The sequence below is a fragment of the Sesamum indicum genome, linkage group LG10, assembly GCF_026168435.1.
Source record: "Sesamum indicum cultivar Baizhima isolate 11 linkage group LG10, ASM2616843v1, whole genome shotgun sequence".
NCBI lineage: Eukaryota > Viridiplantae > Streptophyta > Magnoliopsida > Lamiales > Pedaliaceae > Sesamum > Sesamum indicum.
The window spans coordinates 20,385,898-20,408,563 of NC_142666.1; the positions used below are offsets into that span (position 1 = coordinate 20,385,898).

General features: G+C 37.7%; 5 protein-coding genes and 1 long non-coding RNA gene across 11 annotated transcripts; 4 read left to right on the forward strand and 2 right to left on the reverse strand.

The window, feature by feature from the left end:
• The first annotated feature begins 513 nt into the window (after positions 1–513).
• On the forward strand, positions 514–7,041 carry LOC105171402 (DUF21 domain-containing protein At4g14240). 5 transcript variants are annotated; one of them, XM_011092503.3, is made up of 13 exons: positions 514–853; positions 1,568–1,644; positions 2,657–2,740; positions 2,832–2,945; positions 4,068–4,151; positions 4,267–4,338; positions 4,844–4,911; positions 5,461–5,548; positions 5,622–5,695; positions 5,783–6,146; positions 6,237–6,283; positions 6,367–6,448; positions 6,747–7,041. In XM_011092503.3, the coding sequence occupies exons 1-13, from the start codon at positions 610–612 to the stop codon at positions 6,855–6,857; spliced, it is 1,509 nt and encodes a 502-aa protein (XP_011090805.1). In that variant the 5' UTR covers positions 514–609; the 3' UTR covers positions 6,858–7,041. The 5 variants fall into 5 exon arrangements, with proteins under 5 accessions (XP_011090805.1, XP_020553163.1, XP_088741801.1 ...); XM_088885675.1 differs by having other exon boundaries at positions 715–976; XM_088885674.1 differs by having other exon boundaries at positions 715–968.
• Positions 6,295–8,027, reverse strand: LOC148786768 (uncharacterized). 2 transcript variants are annotated; one of them, XR_016067753.1, is made up of 2 exons: positions 7,888–8,027; positions 6,295–6,436 (listed from the first exon to the last, which is right to left on the reverse strand). It is a non-coding gene; the product is annotated as an uncharacterized LOC148786768 (long non-coding RNA). The 2 variants fall into 2 exon arrangements; XR_016067752.1 differs by having other exon boundaries at positions 6,295–6,446.
• Positions 8,028–9,344: 1,317 nt separating this feature from the next.
• Positions 9,345–9,849, reverse strand: LOC105171589 (small polypeptide DEVIL 11-like). Its single transcript, XM_011092750.3, has one exon. It carries the CDS (start codon positions 9,710–9,712, stop codon positions 9,599–9,601), a length of 114 nt encoding a protein of 37 aa, XP_011091052.1. The 5' UTR covers positions 9,713–9,849; the 3' UTR covers positions 9,345–9,598.
• Positions 9,850–11,981: 2,132 nt separating this feature from the next.
• LOC105171403 (Serinc-domain containing serine and sphingolipid biosynthesis protein) lies at positions 11,982–15,171 on the forward strand. The gene is made up of 6 exons (XM_011092504.3): positions 11,982–12,276; positions 12,970–13,206; positions 13,809–13,920; positions 13,998–14,172; positions 14,289–14,529; positions 14,688–15,171. Exons 1-6 carry the CDS (start codon positions 12,102–12,104, stop codon positions 14,981–14,983), a joined length of 1,236 nt encoding a protein of 411 aa, XP_011090806.1. The 5' UTR covers positions 11,982–12,101; the 3' UTR covers positions 14,984–15,171.
• Positions 15,172–15,813: 642 nt separating this feature from the next.
• Positions 15,814–18,358, forward strand: LOC105171404 (Ribosomal protein L34e superfamily protein). Its single transcript, XM_011092505.3, has 2 exons — positions 15,814–16,661; positions 18,081–18,358. Exons 1-2 carry the CDS (start codon positions 15,985–15,987, stop codon positions 18,115–18,117), a joined length of 714 nt encoding a protein of 237 aa, XP_011090807.1. The 5' UTR covers positions 15,814–15,984; the 3' UTR covers positions 18,118–18,358.
• A 1,881-nt stretch (positions 18,359–20,239) lies between these two features.
• MEF18 (mitochondrial editing factor 18) lies at positions 20,240–22,500 on the forward strand. The gene has a single exon (XM_011092507.3). The coding sequence runs from the start codon at positions 20,272–20,274 to the stop codon at positions 22,351–22,353; it is 2,082 nt and encodes a 693-aa protein (XP_011090809.1). The 5' UTR covers positions 20,240–20,271; the 3' UTR covers positions 22,354–22,500.
• The last annotated feature ends 166 nt before the right edge of the window (positions 22,501–22,666 follow it).

The window sequence follows — 22,666 nt, forward strand, 5'->3', positions numbered from 1 at the left end:
CGATTTGATGTGTTTAATGAACCTAATGTAAAAGCATTTTCACCGAGAGAGTTTTCGTTGAGGCTCAAGTAATTTAATTTACTTTTCATACAATTAGTCCGTATTTTCTTGAAAATATTTCGAAACAAGCCATTGTTTGGATGGGATGATTTTTTAAAAATACTGTATTATATACAAAATAAATCATTAACAATATTTTATAAAGATTATAGAAAAAATTAGTTGCTTGAAATCATTATAATAATTATTATTATTATTTGTCATCTCTCCTTAAACTTTGAGAAATGAGGGAAACGGTGTTTTTGACAAAAGCTTGAAAAAGATCACAAAATGAATGACTATTTTCTTCAATTTTAACAATTCACTAACAGAAAAAAAACAAAATTCAAAAAAGTAAAGACCAAAATGGTAATATTAAATTATTTGAGGACCAATAACGCACAATTGGCTATATTTTGAGGACCAAATTCCAAATTATCCCATTAAAATCCCCCCCCCCCCCCCCCCCCGGGTACTGTCACCCCGTACATTCAGACTGCAGCACGTACGGTACACAGAAAGCTTCAAGGGGAGGGAGAATCAATAGAGGAGTGTGGTGAAGATACAATCATGCACCCGATCAACGCGGTGGCGCTGCTATCCATGGCAATCAGGAACCGCCAAAACGCTGCCATACTGGGGGCAGAGATAGAATTCGGGAATTTTTGGTGGTTTTTTTACGCCGGGATATCGTGCCTGTTGGTGCTGTTCGCTGGGATAATGTCGGGCCTAACATTGGGCCTTATGTCTCTTGGCCTCGTCGACCTCGAGATCCTCCAGCGCAGTGGCACTCCGACTGAAAAAAAACAGGCTGGTCGGTCCATTTAACCCGTTGGGACAGATAATTTGGTCTTTGTTATTGGTTGTCGTTGAATTGTTGATATGCTGATGTTCAACAACGACATCGTTCTTGTGTATGTTAATGATTGGTAATGAGGTTGGTTTGATTGCGTTCAGTGTTTCTGATTAGATAAAGATTGAATGTTTCTTTTAAAATCAGAAGTCGTCACTAGAATTATATCGACCCCGGACGTGATTTTTTTTTTTTAATAAATCATTATTTATAAACGGTTAAAGTGAGGTTGGTTTTGATAGGAATTTGTGTTTCTGATGATAATTGGATAAAGATTGAATTTTTGTTGAAAAATCAGAAAAGCCAGCAGAATTATTAACTTCATGTAGTATTTCTTTTCCCTCTAATCATCATTCTTGCTAGCGTTAATATCTTGTTTGTTAACCTGCTGCACAGTAGTAGGAGTGGTATTCCTTGAATCATAAATGTGACATACTATCCTTTATCACTCTCTTGGTTATCACACTTATTGTCACAACTAATTGTAGTACTGAAAATAAATTTGATTCGAACTGCAAAGTCGTTATCCAAATCATAAATTTGGAGGGAAGTATGTTTCTTTTTTTTTTTTTTTTTTGCGACTGCGCACGTGTGTGTCTGTGTCAATTTGTCATTAATCTTTAAAGAGTATGTCTCTTTTCCCATTTGATTTTGACTGTAAAATGTTTCTTTCAGCTGCAATACTTCCAGTGGTTCAGAAACAGCACCAGCTTTTAGTAACGTTGCTTTTATGTAACGCTGCTGCAATGGAGGTGCATTTTTTATGTTAATATTGTTTCAACCCACTTTGGAATTTATGCATTCAATCCAAGGAAGTGGGGCTCTCAAAGATACCTGATACTATCTGTTGGTCTTAATCCAAATTCAAATGGCTTCAGTTGCAAGTAATAAGGAAAAATCTGCAGTTGTAGCTCAGGAATGCTGTTGCAGGAATGGCACAAGAATTTATGATATACACTTGTTTAATGAACACAATAACTCTGTATAAATCATAGTTTATTTATTCTGTTATTCATGCTACCCTATTAACATTATATAGGTGATACTTCTGTCCGGACGAATACGGAACTCAAGTAGTGAATGTGGTTAAGAATGCTGCTATGATAGCCATAACGTGAGCAAAATTAAATGATACATGGGTAACTTGCAAAATATTAAAATTTTGCCATTTTGTTGATTATTTCTGCAATCGCATAAGTTTACGCTTATCACTTGCAACCCTATTTCAACCGGATAAGGGGAAAATGAAAGAAGTGCACCTGTTCACCCAGAAAGGTATAATGAAGTTGCACACTGAAATTGAGAGTTTTTTTTCTTTTGTATTTCTTGTGCTCAGATGCAGGTTTAGACCTCTCTGGTGTTAATGCGACCATTAGTTACTGTCATAATCAATGCCTTTCAGTAAGTGTCATCATCAATGCCTTTCAGTAAGTGGCACAAGAATTTTCCTTTCCATCCTCTCTTTTCCCCTAGATAAACAGTTCTCCAACGGATAGAAGGCATCATTTTAGCATGGGCATACTTGGTTCTGGAGAATAAAAAATACACGTGAAAAATCTAAATTGGTCTAAAGATTTTGTGGTGAGGCTGGTAAAGGAAAATCTGTTTTGAGGTAAGGCTGAATGTGAAAGAAACAAAGTTGTGTGAACCCTATATTTTGTCTGGAATATTTGTTAATGTATTCCTTTCACCATTTTGTGCTGGTTACGTCACTGAATGACAATGCTAGAAGTTCAGTTTCTTTGTCATTTTTGCATCTTGTAGGCACTTCCAATTTACCTGGACAAGATTTTCAATCAATATCTTGCCATCATACTCTCTGTGACCTTTGTTCTATTTTTTGGGGAGGTACTTATTGATTTTAATGGAAGCATTGATCATCTATATCCATGGTTAGTTTCATCTAGTGATTAGTTCTCTTTTGATTTTATGTTGTCAGGTTATTCCTCAAGCCATATGCACTAGATACGGACTGGCTGTAGGTGCAAATTTTGTATGCCTTGTGCGAATTCTGATGATTATATCCTATCCTATTTCTTACCCAATTGGAAAGGTAATTTGTGCGCCAATCATCAAAGAGAACATTTTTTACTCATTCCTGTGAATTCAATCGGCTATAGTTGTTCAATTAATGGTATTCTGTAAACCAAGTATAAGTGGATATTCAAGCATAAAACCAATGAGAATCTCTTTATGGCGGTTTACTGTTCATGGAACTTTAATGTTGCTCAAAGGACACAGCATAAGATATAAAGTGCTGAAAATTTGCATGAAGACAAACTAGAGGGGATACAAATATTAGAATCTTCCTGTGTCTGCATTTTGATGATCGAATTATTCCAGGTCGAGTGTGCCAGACAAGCTAACACCCACCTGTCTCAGTTTCCCTGATGGTTGGCCTGCAATGAGCTTGGCTGATATGCATTTGACACTTGTAAAAGTGGTGCCCCATTAATCAGATTTCATGACTTGGATGTAGGTAGTTTTTCTTTTGAGATGCCTTTTGAATCTTGATAGAGTGAAGTTGAAATAAAATCCACAAAGCTGACCTCCAATCAGTATGAGTTAAGGCTTCTTTGGTGTTGAATCGCATGATTAGGATGCACTTGCACCAAATATACCGGATGATGAAGTATGCTTTGTAGAACTAACTGTGGTTAGGCAAATAGCCGACCAAGGAACATGGTCAGCCTCTTGAAACTATATGGATTTTCCAGATTCAGAATTTTCACCGCAGTGCATGTAATTGAGGGTAATTGTGATTTAAAGTCTCAATATTTTGCCAGTTGTGACAATAGTTATGAGTTACCTTTATCTTTTTTATGTACTAATGTTTGTTCCAGATTAGTAAATTTATCATATTATGCCAATTAAGATTGTCATGTACCTTGTGTTCCGTTCTCTTATGAGTCTCTAGATTGAGTAACACCATCAAATTCTCAGTATTTTAGATTACATGGGAGATAGTTGACTAAGCTTTCACTTTATAGCATAACTTGGTTGTTCTGTGCTCCCAATTGATGAATATTTCTAGAAGATCGAATCTGTGCTTGTCCTCATAATTTAGAAATCTCGTCAAGATTTTGAACTGTTCATTTATCTACTTCCAGTCATACAACCCATCTGGAGCTACTTAAAAGGTTTCATGAAATAGTTGATTTATTTGTGAATTCAGATTCTGGACTGTGCACTCGGACATAATGAAGCACTGTTTAGACGTCCTCAGCTGAAGGCACTTGTCTCTATTCACAGCCAGGAGGTAATGATAGTAATATTTTAGTTCTACTCAAATCTTTAATTTGCTGAAATGCAAATTTATCCAGCCAACATTGCAATTACCCTTGAACAGCATTAAGCAGTCATTTTGTTTGTAGGCTGGGAAAGGCGGTGAACTCACACATGATGAGACAACAATTATTAGTGGAGCGCTGGATCTGACAGAGAAGGTCTGCTTAAAAAAGCTTTGACTTCCTTATTCCTTTGTCTCCCTCTCTCTCTCTTTTTCTTTTTTCTTTTTTCCTCTCAAATTGGGATAGCTGGTTTAACTTTGACTTCGAAATACATCTTCGCCAAAGATGACACATGTGGAAGTGGGGCTATTCTATCCAGTATTTCTAGTTCCTTTTGGCCTGAAAATGATAGAAACTAATCAAACAAATTATTCAAAAGTTTTTGAACCCATACATTTGAATCCTCAATAGCGTCAAAATCAGATACTCATCACAAATATATATTTCCATGCTCCTCTTAGTGGAATTTCAATTTCTTGTAGTTGCACTGCGCTCATAAGTTAACCTGTCGGATTGCACCTATAAACTTAATTTGCTAGTTTATGACCTGTAATTTAATATGGCGTCTGTATCATACTGGGATCTAGTTTAATTTTAGAGCACTATTTGAAAGTCCTATATATTTCCATTTCTTCCCTTATTTGTCTGCAACTGCAAACAGACTGCTGAGGCGGCCATGACACCAATTGAGTCAACATTTTCATTGGATGTCAATTCAAAATTAGACTGGTAAGAATTGCTCACCAGGTGAAACAGTTTTCCTGCAGTTTGTAATTAGGAGAACAATTTCCTCGTGTTAATCAAATAATGATAAAAATATGGGTGAATTCAATTTTGCGAACCTCATCCTGTGTAATTCAACCCTTGTGCTAACACACCTTGCCCTTGTGTTTATGATAAGGTACTTTCACGTTTACATGTGGGAAATTCACTTGTATCTTTTTGCACTAAGTATTCAATTTCTTTGACAACATAGAAAACCTATTGGGTTTGACTTTGAGGCTGGACATACACTCTGACACTCATGAGCTAGTACAAGAAAAACTGAAGTTGGTATGAATTGTGTGGAAATATATGCTGTTCCTTTTGAAGAAAAGAATATATAATATATATTTATACCCACACACACATACACGAAAAATTGAGGCCTATACCAAAGTAAAGCCTGTTCTAAAGTTCCCCGTCCTGTCACTAGTGTTTACTTTTCATGACATCTGTTCTACCAGAGTTCATAATTGTTAATTCAAGAGAGATTTCACATTGAATTTTCCCTCTCAGGGAAGCAATGGGTAAGATTTTGGCTCGTGGTCATAGTCGAGTTCCTGTCTATTCTGGGAACCCAAAGAATATTATTGGACTTTTATTGGTAAAATTCTGGAACTGTACATTTCATTCTCTGTGTATAAACATGTAATGTATGAACTTTTTTTGACTATTAGGTAAAGAGTCTTCTCACAGTAAGAGCAGAAACAGAGACGCCAGTGAGTGCTGTTTCTATTCGAAGAATTCCACGGTATGCTGTTGAATTTTTTGGCATGCTTACAGATCACATTTCACCTATAAGTAAAGTTGAAATAGTTGTTTAAAAGTTTCTTCTCAGTGTTCCTGCAGATATGCCCCTGTATGACATACTGAACGAGTTTCAGAAAGGTAGCAGTCATATGGCAGCTGTGGTGAAATCTAAAGGGAGAAACAAAAATACTCCATCTACTGTGCAGAGGTCCGAGGAGAGTGGAGTTACGAATGGGAAGTCAGACTTAACCACTCCATTGTTATTGAAAAAAGAAGAGAAGGCAGATGTTGTTGTTGTTGACATTGATAGGTTCTCACGGTCAACCTCCAGAAGTAACAGGACATATAATGATGCAGTTACTGATGGAATGGCCCCTGCATCAGAGGACTCTGAAGATGGTGGAGTTATTGGTATCATCACATTGGAAGATGTATTTGAAGAACTTTTGCAGGTTAGTTATTACCTCTAGATTAGCTTCTCCACTGCTGTATTGCATTTTGCCTTTTGTTGGCCATTTGTAACTTTTTTCTTGTTGATACAGGAGGAAATTGTTGATGAGACAGATGAATTTGTTGATGTTCACAAAAGGTACCCGAGGCTTGGAGCCTTTAATTACAATATATGTGATGATTACTGATGGAAAAACTATATAACATTCTCTTGTGCTGAAGGATACGTGTGGTAGCAGCTGCAGCTGCTTCATCAGTTGCACGTGCCCCGTCAACTCGGAGGTTAAATAGCCTGAAAGGAGCTGTAAGTAAATTACTCTGATGTGCTTGACACAAGGGGAAACTTTCAAATAATGGGATTGTTCATGGAGTCATAATGTATCTATCTAATGCACGGAAAACAATAAAAGTACACCTTAAGTAGAACAGTATAATAATTCATCCTTATTGAGATCTTCATATTTGGCAATTTTAAGATATCAAGAGTTGGGAAGGAACACACAAGTGTATCTGAAATTGTTTTAGTAGGACGAGACTTTTCATGCATTTGATTTTTTATTTCTATTACAAGTTCTTGAATGTTTTTCTTAAAATTAATTCAGGGAGGCCAAACTAAGCAAGGACAAACCCCCAAGAAATCAGGCGATGGTGACTCCAGTTCAACAAAGACTGCAAGCAATTCTGTTGAGCCCCTTCCTGGAAATAATAAATGAAGACTTCAATATTTTTGCTGGACCTCGCAACCGTCCATAGAGGTATTGTAATTTGGTGTAAGGAATGGAGACTAGTCCTTGTGTAGTAGCATTGTACAACTTCAATAGTACATATTATCCTTTATAAGTTGATCCATAATTTTGCTATATAATAAAGTTGAATCAGAGGTTGCCAAGTGCAATATATCGTTGGCTCTTTTGAGCTATATGTATCAATTTGGGAAGAGATTGCTTAAGTTTGGTTTACTGTTGATCAGTAAGCCAAATATGTGTCAGTTCCTTCTTCATACTCTGGTGTTTGGTAGTTAACGAAGTACAGGGGAATACTCAAGATTGACATAGGGTCATCTTGTTATTCGTTATTTTTCCTGGTTATATAAGGCCCCAAATACTGAACATCATGGGGGCTGTTTTATGTTTATGTCATTTGGTCAATGTATGTCCAGCTGGACATTATTCATTCTTAACAGCAATAATAAACAATGTACAAAGTAAAACTACAAATATAGTTGAAAGTTTTGCTGCCATTGTTCCCTTGTTTATTTCTCTAGTTTTCAAGGATGTCTGATTCAAAATGAGTTAATTTCAAGACTTGCAACCCACTAATTTTAACATTAACTATAAAAATTGTATTATTTTACTGGCATTTAATTATTAAGTTCATTTAATGCTCCAGCTAGTAGTCCAGAAGTTACTCTCATAATAATGATCTTCATTTAATGCTCCAGCTGGTAGAACTCTAGGAGTTCTACTGTGGTACAGATTTGGATTTTCAGGTGTGGGAGCATATCTTTCTTGAATACCTTTTCCTTTAGAGAAATATATCATTGCGAATTGAATGACACATCCAAATCAAAATGCTAAAACTTAAGAAAGAAACTTAGTTCAGAAAAGCAAGAGAAGTAGTGTAATTCTCTACCATCTTATACTGTGTGCATATGCATGAAAGAGTTGCATTTATTTTTGTTCAAATCTCCACTTGTTTTTACAATTTGGCTAGTGATTAGCCAGAAAGTTTTGAGTTCCAAACCTGTTTGGCATTGATTTGCACCAGACAGAAGCCCCCTCTGCCACCCTATGTATCAAGATCCACACACTGCTCATCCGGCATGTAATTATCCCACTCTTCTCATTACCAAATGATGACTGATTGACTCTTTGAACTGAAATTTGATATCCCTCTTCCCCTCTCAATCTTCGAAGCTTATTCCTTCCAATTTGCATCGTATTAGAATGATAGAACACCTCCATATGATGTAAATTCGTGTTCTTTGCTCTTGAATGTAACGGGAGCACTTCTGCCATGACTGGAACTTCTGCCCTGGAGTTGAGGCCATGGTAATAAACTCTTCTATCTTGGTTTCAGGTAATTGATTAATGAGGCAAGTTTTGTGGTGTAATTTTGTCGGGAGCTAAGATATGATCGATGAGTTGTAGGAAAATGTGAGCCCTTACACCTTGTGATCAGGCAGTATGATTCTTAGTTCCAGGAATTGATGAAAATAGACAGTTTTTTGTGAGCTAAATTAAGATAAATGTTATGATGGTGCAGGAATATATTGGCTAGTAAGGTCCTGTATATATAGAGTATTATGATAGATGTAGGATTTCTGGTGGTTGACAGATGGTGGGCTCTGATAGGTGGGATTGTGATGCCAACTTGCAAAGGGTCCCATTGTTTGGAAAAGATGAATATGCAGAGTCATCAGTTTGTCTCTCTGCCAAACTCCATGGAAAAGGACTGACTTGATAAAGTTAATCTTTATTTGTTTGTCTCAACCTGCAATGGGAAATGGATTTACAAAGCCCTGATTTTCAGGGTGGATTTGGATTCTAGTGTGTGTGTGTGTGTGTTATCTTGTCTTTCCATGAATAATATATGTGTATACTGATGAGCTTGATATAGAGTGCTGTTTGGGATTTCATTTGCATGAAATTATTATGTTAATCTTGTTTTCTCAACTTTATTAATACTACCTTGTCTGAAGGCATTTGCCGGCTTTTTTTACCACTCACACCTCTCCTATTTGTGTTTTTCTTTTGTTGGTTCAAATGGTTTCTATTTTTGGCTTGATACCATCACGGGTCGAGGCAGGTCCCAAAGACTATAAGTCGTTTAAAAAGATGGTTACAGATTACCCACTAATACTACCTTTACATGAATAGAGAGAATCGAACTTATAATATTTGAATCCTACTAGGAAAATTTTGATTTGGACATAGTTTTCCTCCATCTTAAAACAGTTGTCCATTTGTTACCTTATTCTAATAGTTGCAGTTGTGTTTTGACAGGAACCCTTTAATGAGCTCAATAAAGTAAAAGAGAAACCAGAAAACATATACTCAGCAATTCAATACGCATTCAAACTCTATTATAGTGTTGAATTGACTATACTGGAAGGGCACATGCGTCAAACCTCGTACAGAACTACGCATGTCTACTTATATCTGCATGTATCATGCACAAGTCATTTGCACACACATGCATGCATAATACCGTCGCAAACTGTAATAATTAACTGTCAACTAATATACTACATGCATACACATGTACAATATGTGTATACAGATGACTGTAGCTAAGCATATCCATTTACACAAAATGAAAAGATAACTATATATCTAGCTAGCAAATAAACCTGCAAACTAGAGAAAGGAAAGAAGGGTTGCTAGAACTTACAATAAGAACAAGAACCTTAAACTAAGGAAGACATAATTATGGTACTACATATGTATGTGTTTCAAGAATACTTGTCATCCCAGCACAGGAGCATAGTAATGCAAACTCTCATGATATAGAGTTTTCCCCTTAGCTGTTTCACCATTCTTCTCCACTTCCCAAATCTCTTCCCCATTTCTTCTGTCGACCATAACTCCTAGATTTCAGTACTTGAGCAAGAGTCCCAATTTATTGACTTCTTAAACTAGAGGAAACTGTTGCAAGAAACTCATGAAGTATTTGAAATTTGCCTTAAAAGTCGAGTTTGAGGGTTTGGTTTGTGGGGACAGTTTGTACCCTTAAGAGTACACAAACATCACGTGCAATAACCCTATCTCAATCTACACTAAAACACTTTTTCAATCAGTTAAACGATCATTTTGGCAGATCAGAGGGTGGGTTGTTATAATAAGCTAGCTAGTTTGATTATGATTCTTGAAACCCCACCTCATTGATTATCTTTTCTTGGACATATATAGTGTTCTTTCTATCTCTTTGTTTCAAGATTAGATGTGTATAGGCCCTCAACTTTTCTGGGAGCCCACCACATGTCTTCATGATCCCATTTAACAGGAGCCTCAAGTGAGTTCTAACAGCTAGACTTGACTAATCAAACCCTAAAGGTATAAAAATAGTTTAGTCATTAATGGGAGAAAGTAGCAAGCACCATCCTGCATCAAATATAGACGAGAAATTTGAGCAGCATCTAATCCCAAAGTCCTGATGTCTTCCCTGATGCATAAAGCATATTTTCAAGAATAAAGCTGTGAGACTTTCCGTTAGTAAAGATATATAAGATAATCACGTTATAACACTTATCAATCAGAATCACTCGCTCGTCGTATATAGATATCAACACTCATCTAAACAGCTAGTTTGCATACATATCTTAATTTGTCCAAATCAAATCTCAATATCAAGTGCCAAATTGTGTCCCATTGCCATGCAAAAGAGTGGGCAGATGAGTTTCCACAACAAGACATTTATCTTATCTCAAGGTAAAGCAAAAGAATCAAAGATAAGATCTTCAACAACACAATGTGATCAATGTGGACCTTATGATAGAACTTCCATCGCGGAGATATATAATATAATCCAGTTCAAAAATCTCATGTTTGGGATAATTTGCTTCTGGCCCTCCTCATAGTTTTTGAAGTCCTATTCCAATTTTATGCCCACACAAACAGGGACTAGAGTTTGGCTCTTGTCCAATCTCCAATGACAAGAAGACAAGTGCAGAGCCTGTTTTGACAACATTAATTGGGACAAGTGTTGTTTCTACCATTGGAACGTTATGCCCCCTTCTTTTCTTGAGTCAAGAAAAGATTGAGAGGCAAAAGCCAAGAATGGTGGGTCACTGGGGTGGGGGGGTGGGGGTGGGGGGACTGGTTTCCAGTTGCATTTCTTTACAAGTAAGCTTTGGTAAGTACAATAATGGATCAAAAAAGTAAAGTGTTATCTCCAATTCAAGATGTGACTAACTGAAACACCTCCATCACAATATTCCCCTTTATGTAGCATTAGTTTGAAAAACAGGCAACACCGACCGGGGGGTGGGGTGGGGTGGGGTGGGGGGTGTTCTTATAGTTGATGAGATTTCTTGCTGTTGCACACTTGCATTTGTTTATGCTATCTTGAACAAAATTAGTAATATAGGAAGAGGGAAATTGCTGGGGAAGTTGTAATGTTGCGTGACACAACAGATACTAAAAGAAATATTCGTGAAAAAATTTATTAATTTTTTGAACTATTTGATTCGTGGTACACAAATACTCATTCGTATTTGAAAAATATGCAAGAACGAAGCATAAAATTAAACTTTTCTTGTATTATGTTTCAGTTGAAAAAATAATACTAGAACTATATATATAGCAAATAAATCCAAATTCAGATATTTATGTTCATCACAAAGTTTTGCAGCAAGGAACAAGCTCTTCTGAGTGTCCTGTCCATGTTTATGCACATGTAGCATATGTACCAAGATTCCATTTGTCTGTTTCTTTTATTTTCTTAAATATTTCCATGTCCTATTTTTGGACAAGTTTTTGCATAATTCCAATCCTTTTTCTTTTGGGTTAGTAATTGTTGCCTTTGGGCCTTTCCAGTTTGGATCTATTGGGCTTTTTGTTCTAACTTTGAATTAAAGCCTGTTTTATTGCCCAGATTAATGTTCGGCTTTAACAAGAGGCACAAAGTCTTAGTGGGCCTAATTCTGGCAATAGGAAAAATTCTCTGACGTCAAGTGGGTTCATTGTAATTCCGACTTAGAAAGGCACAAGTGTTGCTATTTTGTTTGTCCGAATCCAACTTTATTTATTTGTTATTTATGACAACATATAAGGAAACGAAAATCCGAAAGGAAAAAAAAAGAATAATCATTAATCCGAAACTTGAAAAAGTTAAAAACAAGCAGTATTAGATAGCAAGATTCAAAAGTTGGATCACCTAAACTACCCATTTTGCCTCGAATCATCAGCTAGAGTCCTAGAGTTCTAGAGTTCTGGAGAGAGAGAGAGGGAGAGACGATGTCGTGCTTGGCCTCGTGCTGTGCGTCGTTGACATGCGGGCTCTGCACATCGGTGGCGTCGGGCATCACGAAGCGCTCTGCAAGAATTGCTTACTGCGGCCTGTTTGGTGTTTCTCTGATTGTTTCTTGGATTCTCAGAGAAGTTGCTGCGCCTCTCCTCAAACACTTCTCTTGTAAGTCAACTAAAGATAGAAAACGAAAAGTCTGTTCTTTTGGAGATTGGTGATGGGGATTTGGGTTTTTTTAGTGAGATTTATGGGCTTAGAGATGTATTGGTTGGTGGGTTTAGATTTTCTTGGAATTTTGTGAAGTGGGTTTCTTTTATTATTTACCAACCCTTTGCCTTTGTTCTGTTTATTTGAATTATACTCGCTGTTAGATTGTCTTGCTTGGTTATTTGTTTCGTTTTTGGGGTGTGTATGGATGTATGAAAGAGAGCTATGGGTTCACAGGTGATGGAGGTGGCTCTTTTGATGTGATCCTATGTCGACTCGTTAACTCAGGCTAATCTTCCATGAAATTAAAGGAAGAACCTTGAGCTTTTCTTGTTTGGGATAGAGCAAATTTGCTATATTCATGTTCGTCTTGATAATGGTGGACTTAATTAAGAATTAACTTTGCTGCTTCCGTTGTTGTCTGTTGATGCACATGTGATAACTTCGTATTGGCTTTCAATTATTGAATTTCACTCTAGATGCAATGTAAGCACAATAGTTTGTTCATTCCTTTCATCAAGCAGGCGGTGCCTGCTATTTTGTGTGACTTATTGGGACATTCTTGAATTGATTGTTTAAGATGAAGGGTTGTCTTCAGTTTATCCAATTAGGTACTAGAATAGCTGAGACTGTGTCATGGATTTGTTGCAGGGATAAATACTTCAGACAATCTCTCAAAGGAATGGTTTCAAATACAAGCGGTTCTTCGCGTCAGCTTGGGGAACTTCTTGTTCTTTGGAATACTAGCACTCATAATGATTGGGGTGAAGGATCAAAATGACAGACGTGATTCCTGGCATCACGATGGATGGATTGCTAAGATGCTGATTTGGGCTTTGCTCATTATCCTCATGTTTTTCCTTCCCAATGTCATTATAACAGTATATGGTCAGTCCCACCTCTTATTTAGAAATATGTCCTGGAATTTGTTTGCTGGCAAGAAACTTTATCTCCTTATATGTTTTAGTTGTTGCATATTCTAATGGTCGCTTTGTTATGCATTATGGTGGAGTCCTGAAAGGCGGAATCATTGGTAGTTCTGAGTAGCTGTATCTGAAAAAACAACTAAAGTTCACACAGCAACTTCATTTGGCCATATTGGATATCCGAGAAATTAATTTATACTTCACTAAGTAATGTTTCGTGTATACTAAGACATCATAATGTTTGTAGAGCCTTGACATATGAAACCTAAGAAAAACAGATTTCTTTTTCTGCTCTTATCCCATAAGCTACTCAAGCCCAAATTTTCCTGACACATGGAAACTAAAAAAAATCTTTGCCGGCGGTACTTTCATATTTTCTTGCCTAGCAGTAGGTCATGACCGAGCTTGAGAAGTATAAGTTTCTCAGACCAGGCGTTGAGCCCTCTCTTACCAGGCGTTGAGCCCTCTCTTATATAAGATGGCACCATCATTTTTAGTTTGCAAGTTACGGGTGTAGGCCTGCACTATATCTTGATTAACTTTGGCGGACAATTTTGTATGTAGGAGTACTTTCAAAATTTGGGGCGGGGTTATTCTTATTGGTCCAAGTTATAATATTGTTAGATGCCACACATTCATGGAACGATTCATGGGTTGCTAAAGACGAGCAGAAGTGGTAGGTTCCTAGCATTATTTCTTCTTTATTCTTTGCATGTGTTAAGTGATTGATCATACTGTTTATGTTATTTCCAGGTATCTCGCGTTACTTGCGGTCTCAGTAGCATGCTATCTTGGAGCATTTACAATTTCTGGACTTCTGTTCATCTGGTTCAATCCTTCGGGACATGACTGTGGTCTTAACGTCTTTTTCCTTGTGATGACCATCATCCTTGCTTTTGTGTTTGCTGTTATTGCTTTACATCCCAAGGTAGAAAAATATATATTACTTTTAATTGCAGAACTTAGCAGAAATGCTTATATTAATGTGAGGGTGTCTCTTTTCTTTCCCTCGTTTTACTTGGAACTGGTGATTTCTCTCAACAGGTTAATGGCAGCCTCTTGCCTGCTTCCGTGATATCCGTTTATTGTGCTTATCTTTGTTATACCGGTCTCTCTAGTGAACCACGGGATTATGTCTGCAATGGTCTCCACAACAAGTCGAAAGCGGTATCTACTAGCACTCTTGTTCTTGGGATGCTTACAACAGTCCTATCTGTTCTATATTCTGCACTTCGTGCTGGATCATCGACCACTTTCTTGTCGCCTCCGTCTTCGCCCAGAGCAGGTACTTAAAACTGGTGCAATGTCTATTCAAATTCTTAGCTTTACATTTTCTTTCCCAAGTATCTTCTGGACTTAGATTTAACATGGATCGGATTCCACACTCCCAACGCTATTTAGAGTCTAGTTTGGTTGCTAAGTCATGAAAGCATTCTTTCACAGGTGACAAGAAACCACTTCTTGAGTCAGACGAGCTGGAATCTGGTAAAGGAAAGAACGATGCAGAAGCACGGCCAGTTAGCTACTCTTATACGTTCTTCCATCTGATATTTGCTCTAGCCAGCATGTACTCAGCCATGCTCCTGTCCGGTTGGACCAGCAGTTCAGAAAACCCCGAGCTCATAGACATTGGCTGGACATCCGTCTGGGTTCGCATCTGCACCGAGTGGGTCACTGCCGGCCTATATATTTGGTCCCTCATCGCTCCGTTGCTCTTTCCTGATCGCGAATTCTATTAAACCTTGCAAGAAGAATAAGGCCTTATGTAGTTGTTAGTTCTTAGTAAGGGTGGGTGTATATAGTTCAATGTATGATTGTAGCTTCATTTGGTTTGGAAGTCATGTGATGTGTGTTACCTATCCATACAGATTTGCTAATATTAGAATTTGGCATAGGGTTTGTGTATTATTTTCTTTTTGGTCCTGAAGATTTGTGTTATTTTTCAGTTCAGTCCTAGTTTGAAATTCTGATTAGGTATTATTAGGAATGGTTTGAGGAAAATTTAATTATGTGTTGATGCCAAAACTAGAAAATATATTTATGTAGCTACACCAATTATTATTTCATAGAAATAGTGATTAATGTATGAAAACTATCGCAATTATGTATTTGTATTGTAAAATATAAAACTTAGAAATAAATTATTTTATTAATTAAAAATTCAGGAATTTTTCTTACTATTATTAAGCACATTGCTTAGATTAAATAATTTGGTAAATTTATAAATGGTGTTTTCGTCTATAGATTGAGTTTATAAGGCTAAAGTTTTATGAATAAGTTTGATGTTATAGAATTTATGTGAGTGTTTATTTTATTTATGTGAGTTATTATAATATTTTTAAAATGATGTATTAATTTTACTATTTTTTTATTGTATTGATGTATGGGCTGAATTGAAAAAAAGAATTTGGTAAATTTAAAGGGAAAAAAGGTAAAAGAAGTAAATGTGATAATGGAAGATATAAAAGCTTTTAAGATGAAAAGTCACATAAGATTTAATTTTAGAGAAAGTACAAAAACAAAACCCTCAAATTAATTAGCTAATTTAATTTGCATAGATTTTGAACTTAAGCAAAGTGGGAGCACAAATCATAACGTGCGCACTCCCTTCCGCCGCCCCTCCAACACCCCGCTAACTTGCGCACCTCCCCTCGCTCCCCCACATTTCCACCTGAAATACCTTCCATCCATCCCTGCCGCCCATCCTCTCCCTCTCCACCCCCCCCTTCCTCTCACTATCATGCGCCATCACCTCCTCTCCTCCACCATCACCATGGCCCCTTCCTCCTTCAAAAAACCCACCACCGCCGCCAAACCCCCCTCCACCCACCACCCAAATTCCCCAAATTGCCCTTCCGTGTGCAGACACTCTCCCTCCGCCACTCTCGACCTCCTCATCTTCATCCTCGTCGTTTTCTCCGGCACTTTCTTGATCGTTTCCTATTTTTCTTACCTCTTCCAATCCCTCTCTCTAATCCTCCCCCCTTTCTCCACTATCATTTCCCATTTTCATTACCATTTGACCTCCAACCCCCAATCCCAGTTAATCTTTTTTGCTCTATTCGTTATCTCATTTGTAGCTTTTGTTGTTTTCTTTGAGATCTGTTGTGGACAAAGATCAAGAAGGTGCGGGAAGAAAGGGTGTAAAGGGTTGAAGAAAGCGATGGAGTTTGATTTGCAGCTGCAAGGAGAGGACATGTTGAGAATTGGCAACGGAAATAAGGCAGTGAAAGATGTGAATGAGTTGCCATGGAAAGGAGGCAGTGAAGATAACCCGGACTACGAGTGCCTGCGTGCAGAGTTAAGGAAGATGGCTCCGCCTAACGGGCGGGCAGTGCTGCTCTTTCGGGACAAATGTGGGTGCCCGGTGTCGAAACTCGAAGGTTGGGGGCCTAAACGTGGTCGGCGACACAAGAAGTGAGTGCCATGTTTTGGTTTGAATCGTGATACTTGGTTCTTGATTGCAAGAATGATGCACTTTAACTGGGTTCTGGAATTTGTTTGATTGTGATATGATAGTGGTAATTTGAATGCCAATTCTGTTTTACTTCTTTAGTTTGGATGGTTATCTTGGTGCTCATTTGTTTTGGGCTATGATGTCGGTTTTAGGTTTTTGTGTTTCTTTGTTGCCTAGAGTTTTTGACAACGGACTATGTGAAATACATTGCACTTGCACTTAGTTTCTTCTGGATGTTATGTTTTAGTTAAATATTCTTGATAGCAGACTGGGTAAATGTTGTGAGTGTTATCAGATTGTTGAACAAGGTGGGTTAATTTTCTGAAATATATGTACCAGTTCCTTTTCTCATTTTTCCTGGTCAACCGTGATCTTAGCAATAACCAAGAAATTTCTTGTGGAGTTTTTGTAGTTATAGGAAATAATGGTTACGTCATCAACTATGGATGTTTAGCTGTCGCTTGAGGTTATCTAAATTACATTGATATAGAAGGGTTACAAGAGGAGTTGGTGAATGATCCACCTACAATACCGTGAACAGTATTTTACAAGGTAGCTTGACCCGTTGGAGACAAATCCATGTCCTGTATCAGCTGCTACATTTTCTTTATTCATCTAGATATTCCCTAATTATTAAAGCAAGCAGAAAGCCATTTAGAGTTCACTTAGCAAGGTAGCGTTGCGCTTAGGAAATGAAATGCTAAATTCATTTAGACATATTACTTGCCTCACATCCAGCAGTTTACTAGACTTCAATCTAGTGGCAAAAAGGACGGAGTGCTGTGAGGCCAAAGTGTCTCGGGTTTTAATCGCTCAAGTCCCACTAATCCGTTAAGCTTTGTACTTTGGTCTATGTTCCACTCATACGGGTTATTATTGCTTATTTCCATTGATATCTTGTGGTTTGAAATCAATGAAAATCAGCCTAACAAAGCCTGATCTCAGGATCAATTTATTTTTCAACAACCAAACTTGCTGATATCTGTATTCTAAAACTCCTCTGTCATATGTTCCATTTCCCTATTGCAATTCATGGAGTGAATGATGTATAATCATGTGGAAATTACATTAGATTATGGGACGATATATTTTTCCAATATTGATGATGTCCATCTATCACTCCATATTCCCAGACATTTTCTGGTTCTAATTGGTTGTGGCCAGTTTGGGTTTTTACTCCTCTGCAACTGGTTCTTGTTCATAAATGTGATTATAAGATGCTCTGTACCTCCTTTTCATTGTATTTCATCTACCTGCATGGTTTTACATCTACCACCCACCCACACATATATATATATATATGATTCATTATAATCTTTACTTTCAATCAGTTTGAACTTCAAATTAATGTTTTTGCTTTTATCTGACGCCATCTTCAGGAGTCTGGCTCTTACTGGTGGAGGAGATCCCCGCTGACTGCAGATGGATTCATCACTTGATTCTCATCTACTGTTTCTTCTTTTGCCATTGGTTCATGGTCTAAAAGATTGTAGCAGAAGAAACATTATTTCTTAAAAGAAATCTTTCTAGTTGATGGCTCTCCTTGTCGTCATAAAGAAACTTGAACTTGCCCACATTGTTGGGAAGTTTATATATTTCTCTACACCAAATGCATGAGAATAAATAAGGAATAATTGAATAGGACTTTCCAAATTTATATCTTTAGCATGTTATATCTATGCTATGCTTTTTCTATTCTGGAAGCGGCATTCATATAAATGCTTTGGACTGGATCTCTTCTGGTGCTGATCTTCTGAAGCTTTCTATATTTCATGTGAATGAAGTATCGTATTCTACTACTTTTCGCGAGTATTCTAAGTTGAATTATTGGTATGCGACCTGATTCAGGACTGAGCTTCTGCACTGAGTCTTAGTTCCAAGTTGTTCTAATGTCCCTGCGATGCTTGTAAGAACATCTACCTGATGCAACATGATGGTAGCAGTACATCTGATCATTATCAGTCCATTTTTCTATGTATAGCTACTTGCACTGTAAGATTATTTCCCTTTTCATGCGTCATGTATTACATCTGCTATATGGGTTGGATGGAATCCCACAGAAGATTTTGGAGTCAGCAATTGAAGGCCTTAAACAAGCATATTACCGTGTTAATGATGTTGCATTTCTACTGGGGATGAGTTGAATCATTATGCAATTCAAGGTTTGACCCGGCTGAACCCTTGGGGCAGCAAAAAGTCTGTTCCTGGCAAGTATCAGTATGGATATAGGCCACTATGCTTGATTGTGATTGTTTATCATACTTGGTCTCAAGGCCACATTCTCTTTAGAATTAGCGAATGAAGCACACTTGGTGTATATATCTGTAACTTAAATTTTTGTTATGTTTGTTCAATTAATTGGAAGTGAAGGAAGACAAAATAAATGATTAATCAGATGAAGTGAATTAAATTTAATTGAGTATGCATAGAAAATTATTGATATGGAAGAAAAATGCATATCGGCATTTCACCCCCTAAATTTTACCATTTAAGGATGTAACTTGCAATTATCATAACATTTACGCACTTCACACTAATTTTTCTATCTAAAAGTTCTTTGTCAATGATTATAGTGGCGTAGGACTCTTAATCTCAGTTACTACAAAACCAGAATCATGGTATTTGATGGGTATACACATGTCGCCTCTGCAAAAAGACCGATTTACCCTTCATTAAGGGTATTACAGTCATTACGCGATCAGGATCCGCGTGTTTTATAGCGGGCGGGTCGCGGAGGACCCGACCCGGATCGCACAGATTGACCGAAGACCCGGACAATGACAGCCGTACGATCAGAACACACACCGATAGGATAAGGCCACGTGGCCCAGTACTCGACGTACAACTGTGTTCTATAAATAGACCTCGATACGCCATAAATGAGGTAACTGTTATGCATTAATTGAGCTCAAACTTTGAGATCGCATACATTTCACTCGATCAACCTAACTTGAGCGTCGAAGGGTCATTGTCGGGGACGTGGCCGACGAGCTCACGGTTCGTATTTTATTCTCAGGGATCCCAAAATCTGGTTCGGAAGAGTTAGTCCATCTGTAGTGAGATCGTCTCAGGAGATCGTTAATTTCGACCCGGATCAGTATTTATCATTTGTGATAGGGTAAGTTACAACAAGCTCTTTGAAGTTTGTTGTAATTACAAATACCCTTCATACTAAAAACACTTTGTCTGACAAATACTATCTTACAAGAAGTTATTACAAGGGATTTCTCATAAAATGATCGTTAATTTCAAAAGTATTTATAATTTTCAAATAGCAAAAAGTAATTTATAATTATGATAAATATCAGAAAAATTGATTGTAATTTACCATTTAGAATAACAAAACTTTACTGCGAATCATTTTGTTTGGCTTTTAAGTGTGGACAATGGAATAAGATGGGAGGCGCTTAAGAAGAACTTTTGCCTTGAAAAAGTTATGAGAGGGCAAAAATGTTATTAAATTTCTTTAGAGGAGTAATGTGCTATATAGTGAAATTTGGGGACTGAAGTGCGATTTCCTTGCTATTAACAAATAAAATTTCAGTTCTCTCTCTGCGGTGATGACGTCTAATGAACATCGCTTACGGGCCAAAATGTTCACCTTTCTACTTCCATTCCTTCTCAACCCACATCAATTTCAAATGCTTCTCCACAATTTCCCCTCCTACCCTCCAAATCCTCTTGAAGAACACTCCCAAGAAACCCAATTCTCTAGAGTTCTCACTAGTTTCTGCACTCAAATCCATTTCATCATCCCCTTCATTAGTCTCTCATGGGCAGCAGCTACATTGCCTTATACTAAAATCTGGGTTCAACTCCAATGTTTTCATACAAAACAGCTTGATCAGCATGTATTCGAAAAATGGGCTGCTTTCATTTGCAAAATCGATTTTTGATTGCTCCCGGAGGTTGGATACGGCGTCGTGGAACATAATGCTTGCTGGATATGTGAGATATGGCCGTCTGCGTGATGCCAATGAGATGTTTGTGAAGATGCCTCTGAGAAATTGTGTCTCGTATACGACTATGATCATGGGTTTGGCGCAAAATGAGTACTATGAGGATGCGATTGCGCTTTTTAGGGAAATGAGGTTTTCAGGAGTGGTCCCTGGAGAAGTGACAATGGCTACTGTTATCTCGGCTTATGCACGTATTGATGGCGTTGGAAGATGTTCGAAGTTTTTGCATGGGTTGGTATTGAAACTTGGTCTTCATGCCCCGGTGATTGTCGCGACTAACTTAGTTCACCTTTACTGCATGAGTTCGTGTCTTGGTTTGGCCCGAATACTTTTCGATGAGATGATAGAAAGGAATGTGGTTTCGTGGAATGTGATGCTGAATGGTTACGTCAAGGGGGGATTCGTAGATTCGGCCAGGGAGCTGTTTGAGGGAATTCCTGGAAAAGACGTGGTTTCTTGGGGTACCATAATTGATGGATACGTGCAAGTCGGGAGAGTGAGAGAGGGTTTGGCACTCTATTGTGAAATGAGGCACACTGGGTTATACCCCAATGAAGTTATGATTGTTGATATAATTTCTGCTTGCGGGCAAGATGCAAAATTTATTGAGGGTCAGCAATTTCATGCATTAGCTGTGAAGATGGGGTTAAAATGCTATGACTTCGTGCAGGCAACGTTGGTTCATTTTTATGCAACTTGTCGAGAAGTTGAACTCGCTTGTTTGCAGTTTGAAGAAGGGAATAAGAAACATGTAGCCTGTTGGAATGCCCTTATAGCAGGACTAATTAGAAACAGAATGGTCAATGATGCTAGGCATTTATTTGATGAGATGCCAGAACGCGATGTTTTCTCTTGGAGCTCTATGATTTCTGGTTATTCACATAATGGGCAGCCTAATTTGGCTATTGAACTTTTTCATGAAATGGTGGCCAAAGGGATCAAGCCAAATGAAATTACCATGGTCAGTGTTCTCTCTGCCATTTCTGGTCTGGGCACATTGAAGGAAGGAAGATGGGCTCATGAGTACATCATTAGTAACTCAATACCGATTAATGACAACCTGAGTGCAGCAATTATTGACATGTATGCCAAATGTGGGAGTATCAATCTGGCTTTGGATGTGTTTGATCAAATTCAAGAGAAAACCACAGACGTCTCACCTTGGAATGCGATTATATGTGGCTTGGCTATGCATGGGCATGCAGAAGTGTCCTTACAAATTTTCTCAGACTTGCAGAACCGAAATATAAATCTCAATTCAATTACATTCATCGGAGTCTTGAGTGCGTGTTGCCATGCTGGCTTGGTGGAAGCAGGGGAAGTGCATTTTAAAAGCATGAAAAAAATATATAGTTTAGAACCAGACATTAAGCATTATGGATGTATGGTGGATCTCTTAGGGAGAGCTGGAAGATTGAAGGAAGCAGAAGAGCTCATAAAAAGCATGCCTATGAAGGCAGATGTTGTCATATGGGGTACACTATTGGCTGCATGTAAAATGCATGGTAATACAGATATAGGAGAAAGAGCTGCTGAAAATTTGGCTAAGGTGGAACCATCACATGGCCCGAGTAGAGTTTTACTGTCCAATATTTATGCAGATGTAGGCAGGTGGGATGATGCCTTTTCAGTGAGGAGTGGAATGCGAAGGGAAAAACTGTCGAGATCACCAGGTTATAGCGGTGTTGTGTAACAATATGTCAAGATGAGAGGTTGTAGTGGTGGGGTATAATATTCTGGATTGCTCGAAGAAAGCTTTCTTTAAGAAAATCTTATGAAGCTGCCCCTTGAACTGTTGTATTATACTGCAATACATTGGAATATCTAGTAAGATTGGAGACGTTGGAATGTCTGGTAAGATTGAAGCAGTTCATACTTTCATCTTAACCTTCCCGAAGAACTATTGGGATTCAAGAAACAATAATGTGAGGTAAAAAATTGTTTTTACTAAAACGTTTTGACTTTGTAGCTTTCCTTTCATTGCAAAGACTAACAGATGGAATTAT

Bases quoted from the DNA above. Each gene is read 5' to 3' on its own strand.
- LOC105171404 (XM_011092505.3), top strand. From the start codon at position 15,985: ATGCGCCATCACCTCCTCTCCTCCACCATCACCATGGCCCCTTCCTCC. The intron at 16,662-18,080 runs GTGAGTGCCATG...CGCCATCTTCAG, and splicing joins CGTGGTCGGCGACACAAGAA to GAGTCTGGCTCTTACTGGTG.
- LOC105171403 (XM_011092504.3), top strand. From the start codon at position 12,102: ATGTCGTGCTTGGCCTCGTGCTGTGCGTCGTTGACATGCGGGCTCTGC. The intron at 14,173-14,288 runs GTAGAAAAATAT...TTCTCTCAACAG, and splicing joins TTATTGCTTTACATCCCAAG to GTTAATGGCAGCCTCTTGCC. The intron at 14,530-14,687 runs GTACTTAAAACT...ATTCTTTCACAG, and splicing joins TCCGTCTTCGCCCAGAGCAG to GTGACAAGAAACCACTTCTT.
- MEF18 (XM_011092507.3), top strand. From the start codon at position 20,272: ATGAACATCGCTTACGGGCCAAAATGTTCACCTTTCTACTTCCATTCC.
- LOC105171402 (XM_011092503.3), top strand. From the start codon at position 610: ATGCACCCGATCAACGCGGTGGCGCTGCTATCCATGGCAATCAGGAAC. The intron at 1,645-2,656 runs GTGCATTTTTTA...TGCATCTTGTAG, and splicing joins GTAACGCTGCTGCAATGGAG to GCACTTCCAATTTACCTGGA. The intron at 5,549-5,621 runs GTAAAATTCTGG...TTTGACTATTAG, and splicing joins ATATTATTGGACTTTTATTG to GTAAAGAGTCTTCTCACAGT.
- LOC105171589 (XM_011092750.3), bottom strand. From the start codon at position 9,712: ATGGGGAAGAGATTTGGGAAGTGGAGAAGAATGGTGAAACAGCTAAGG.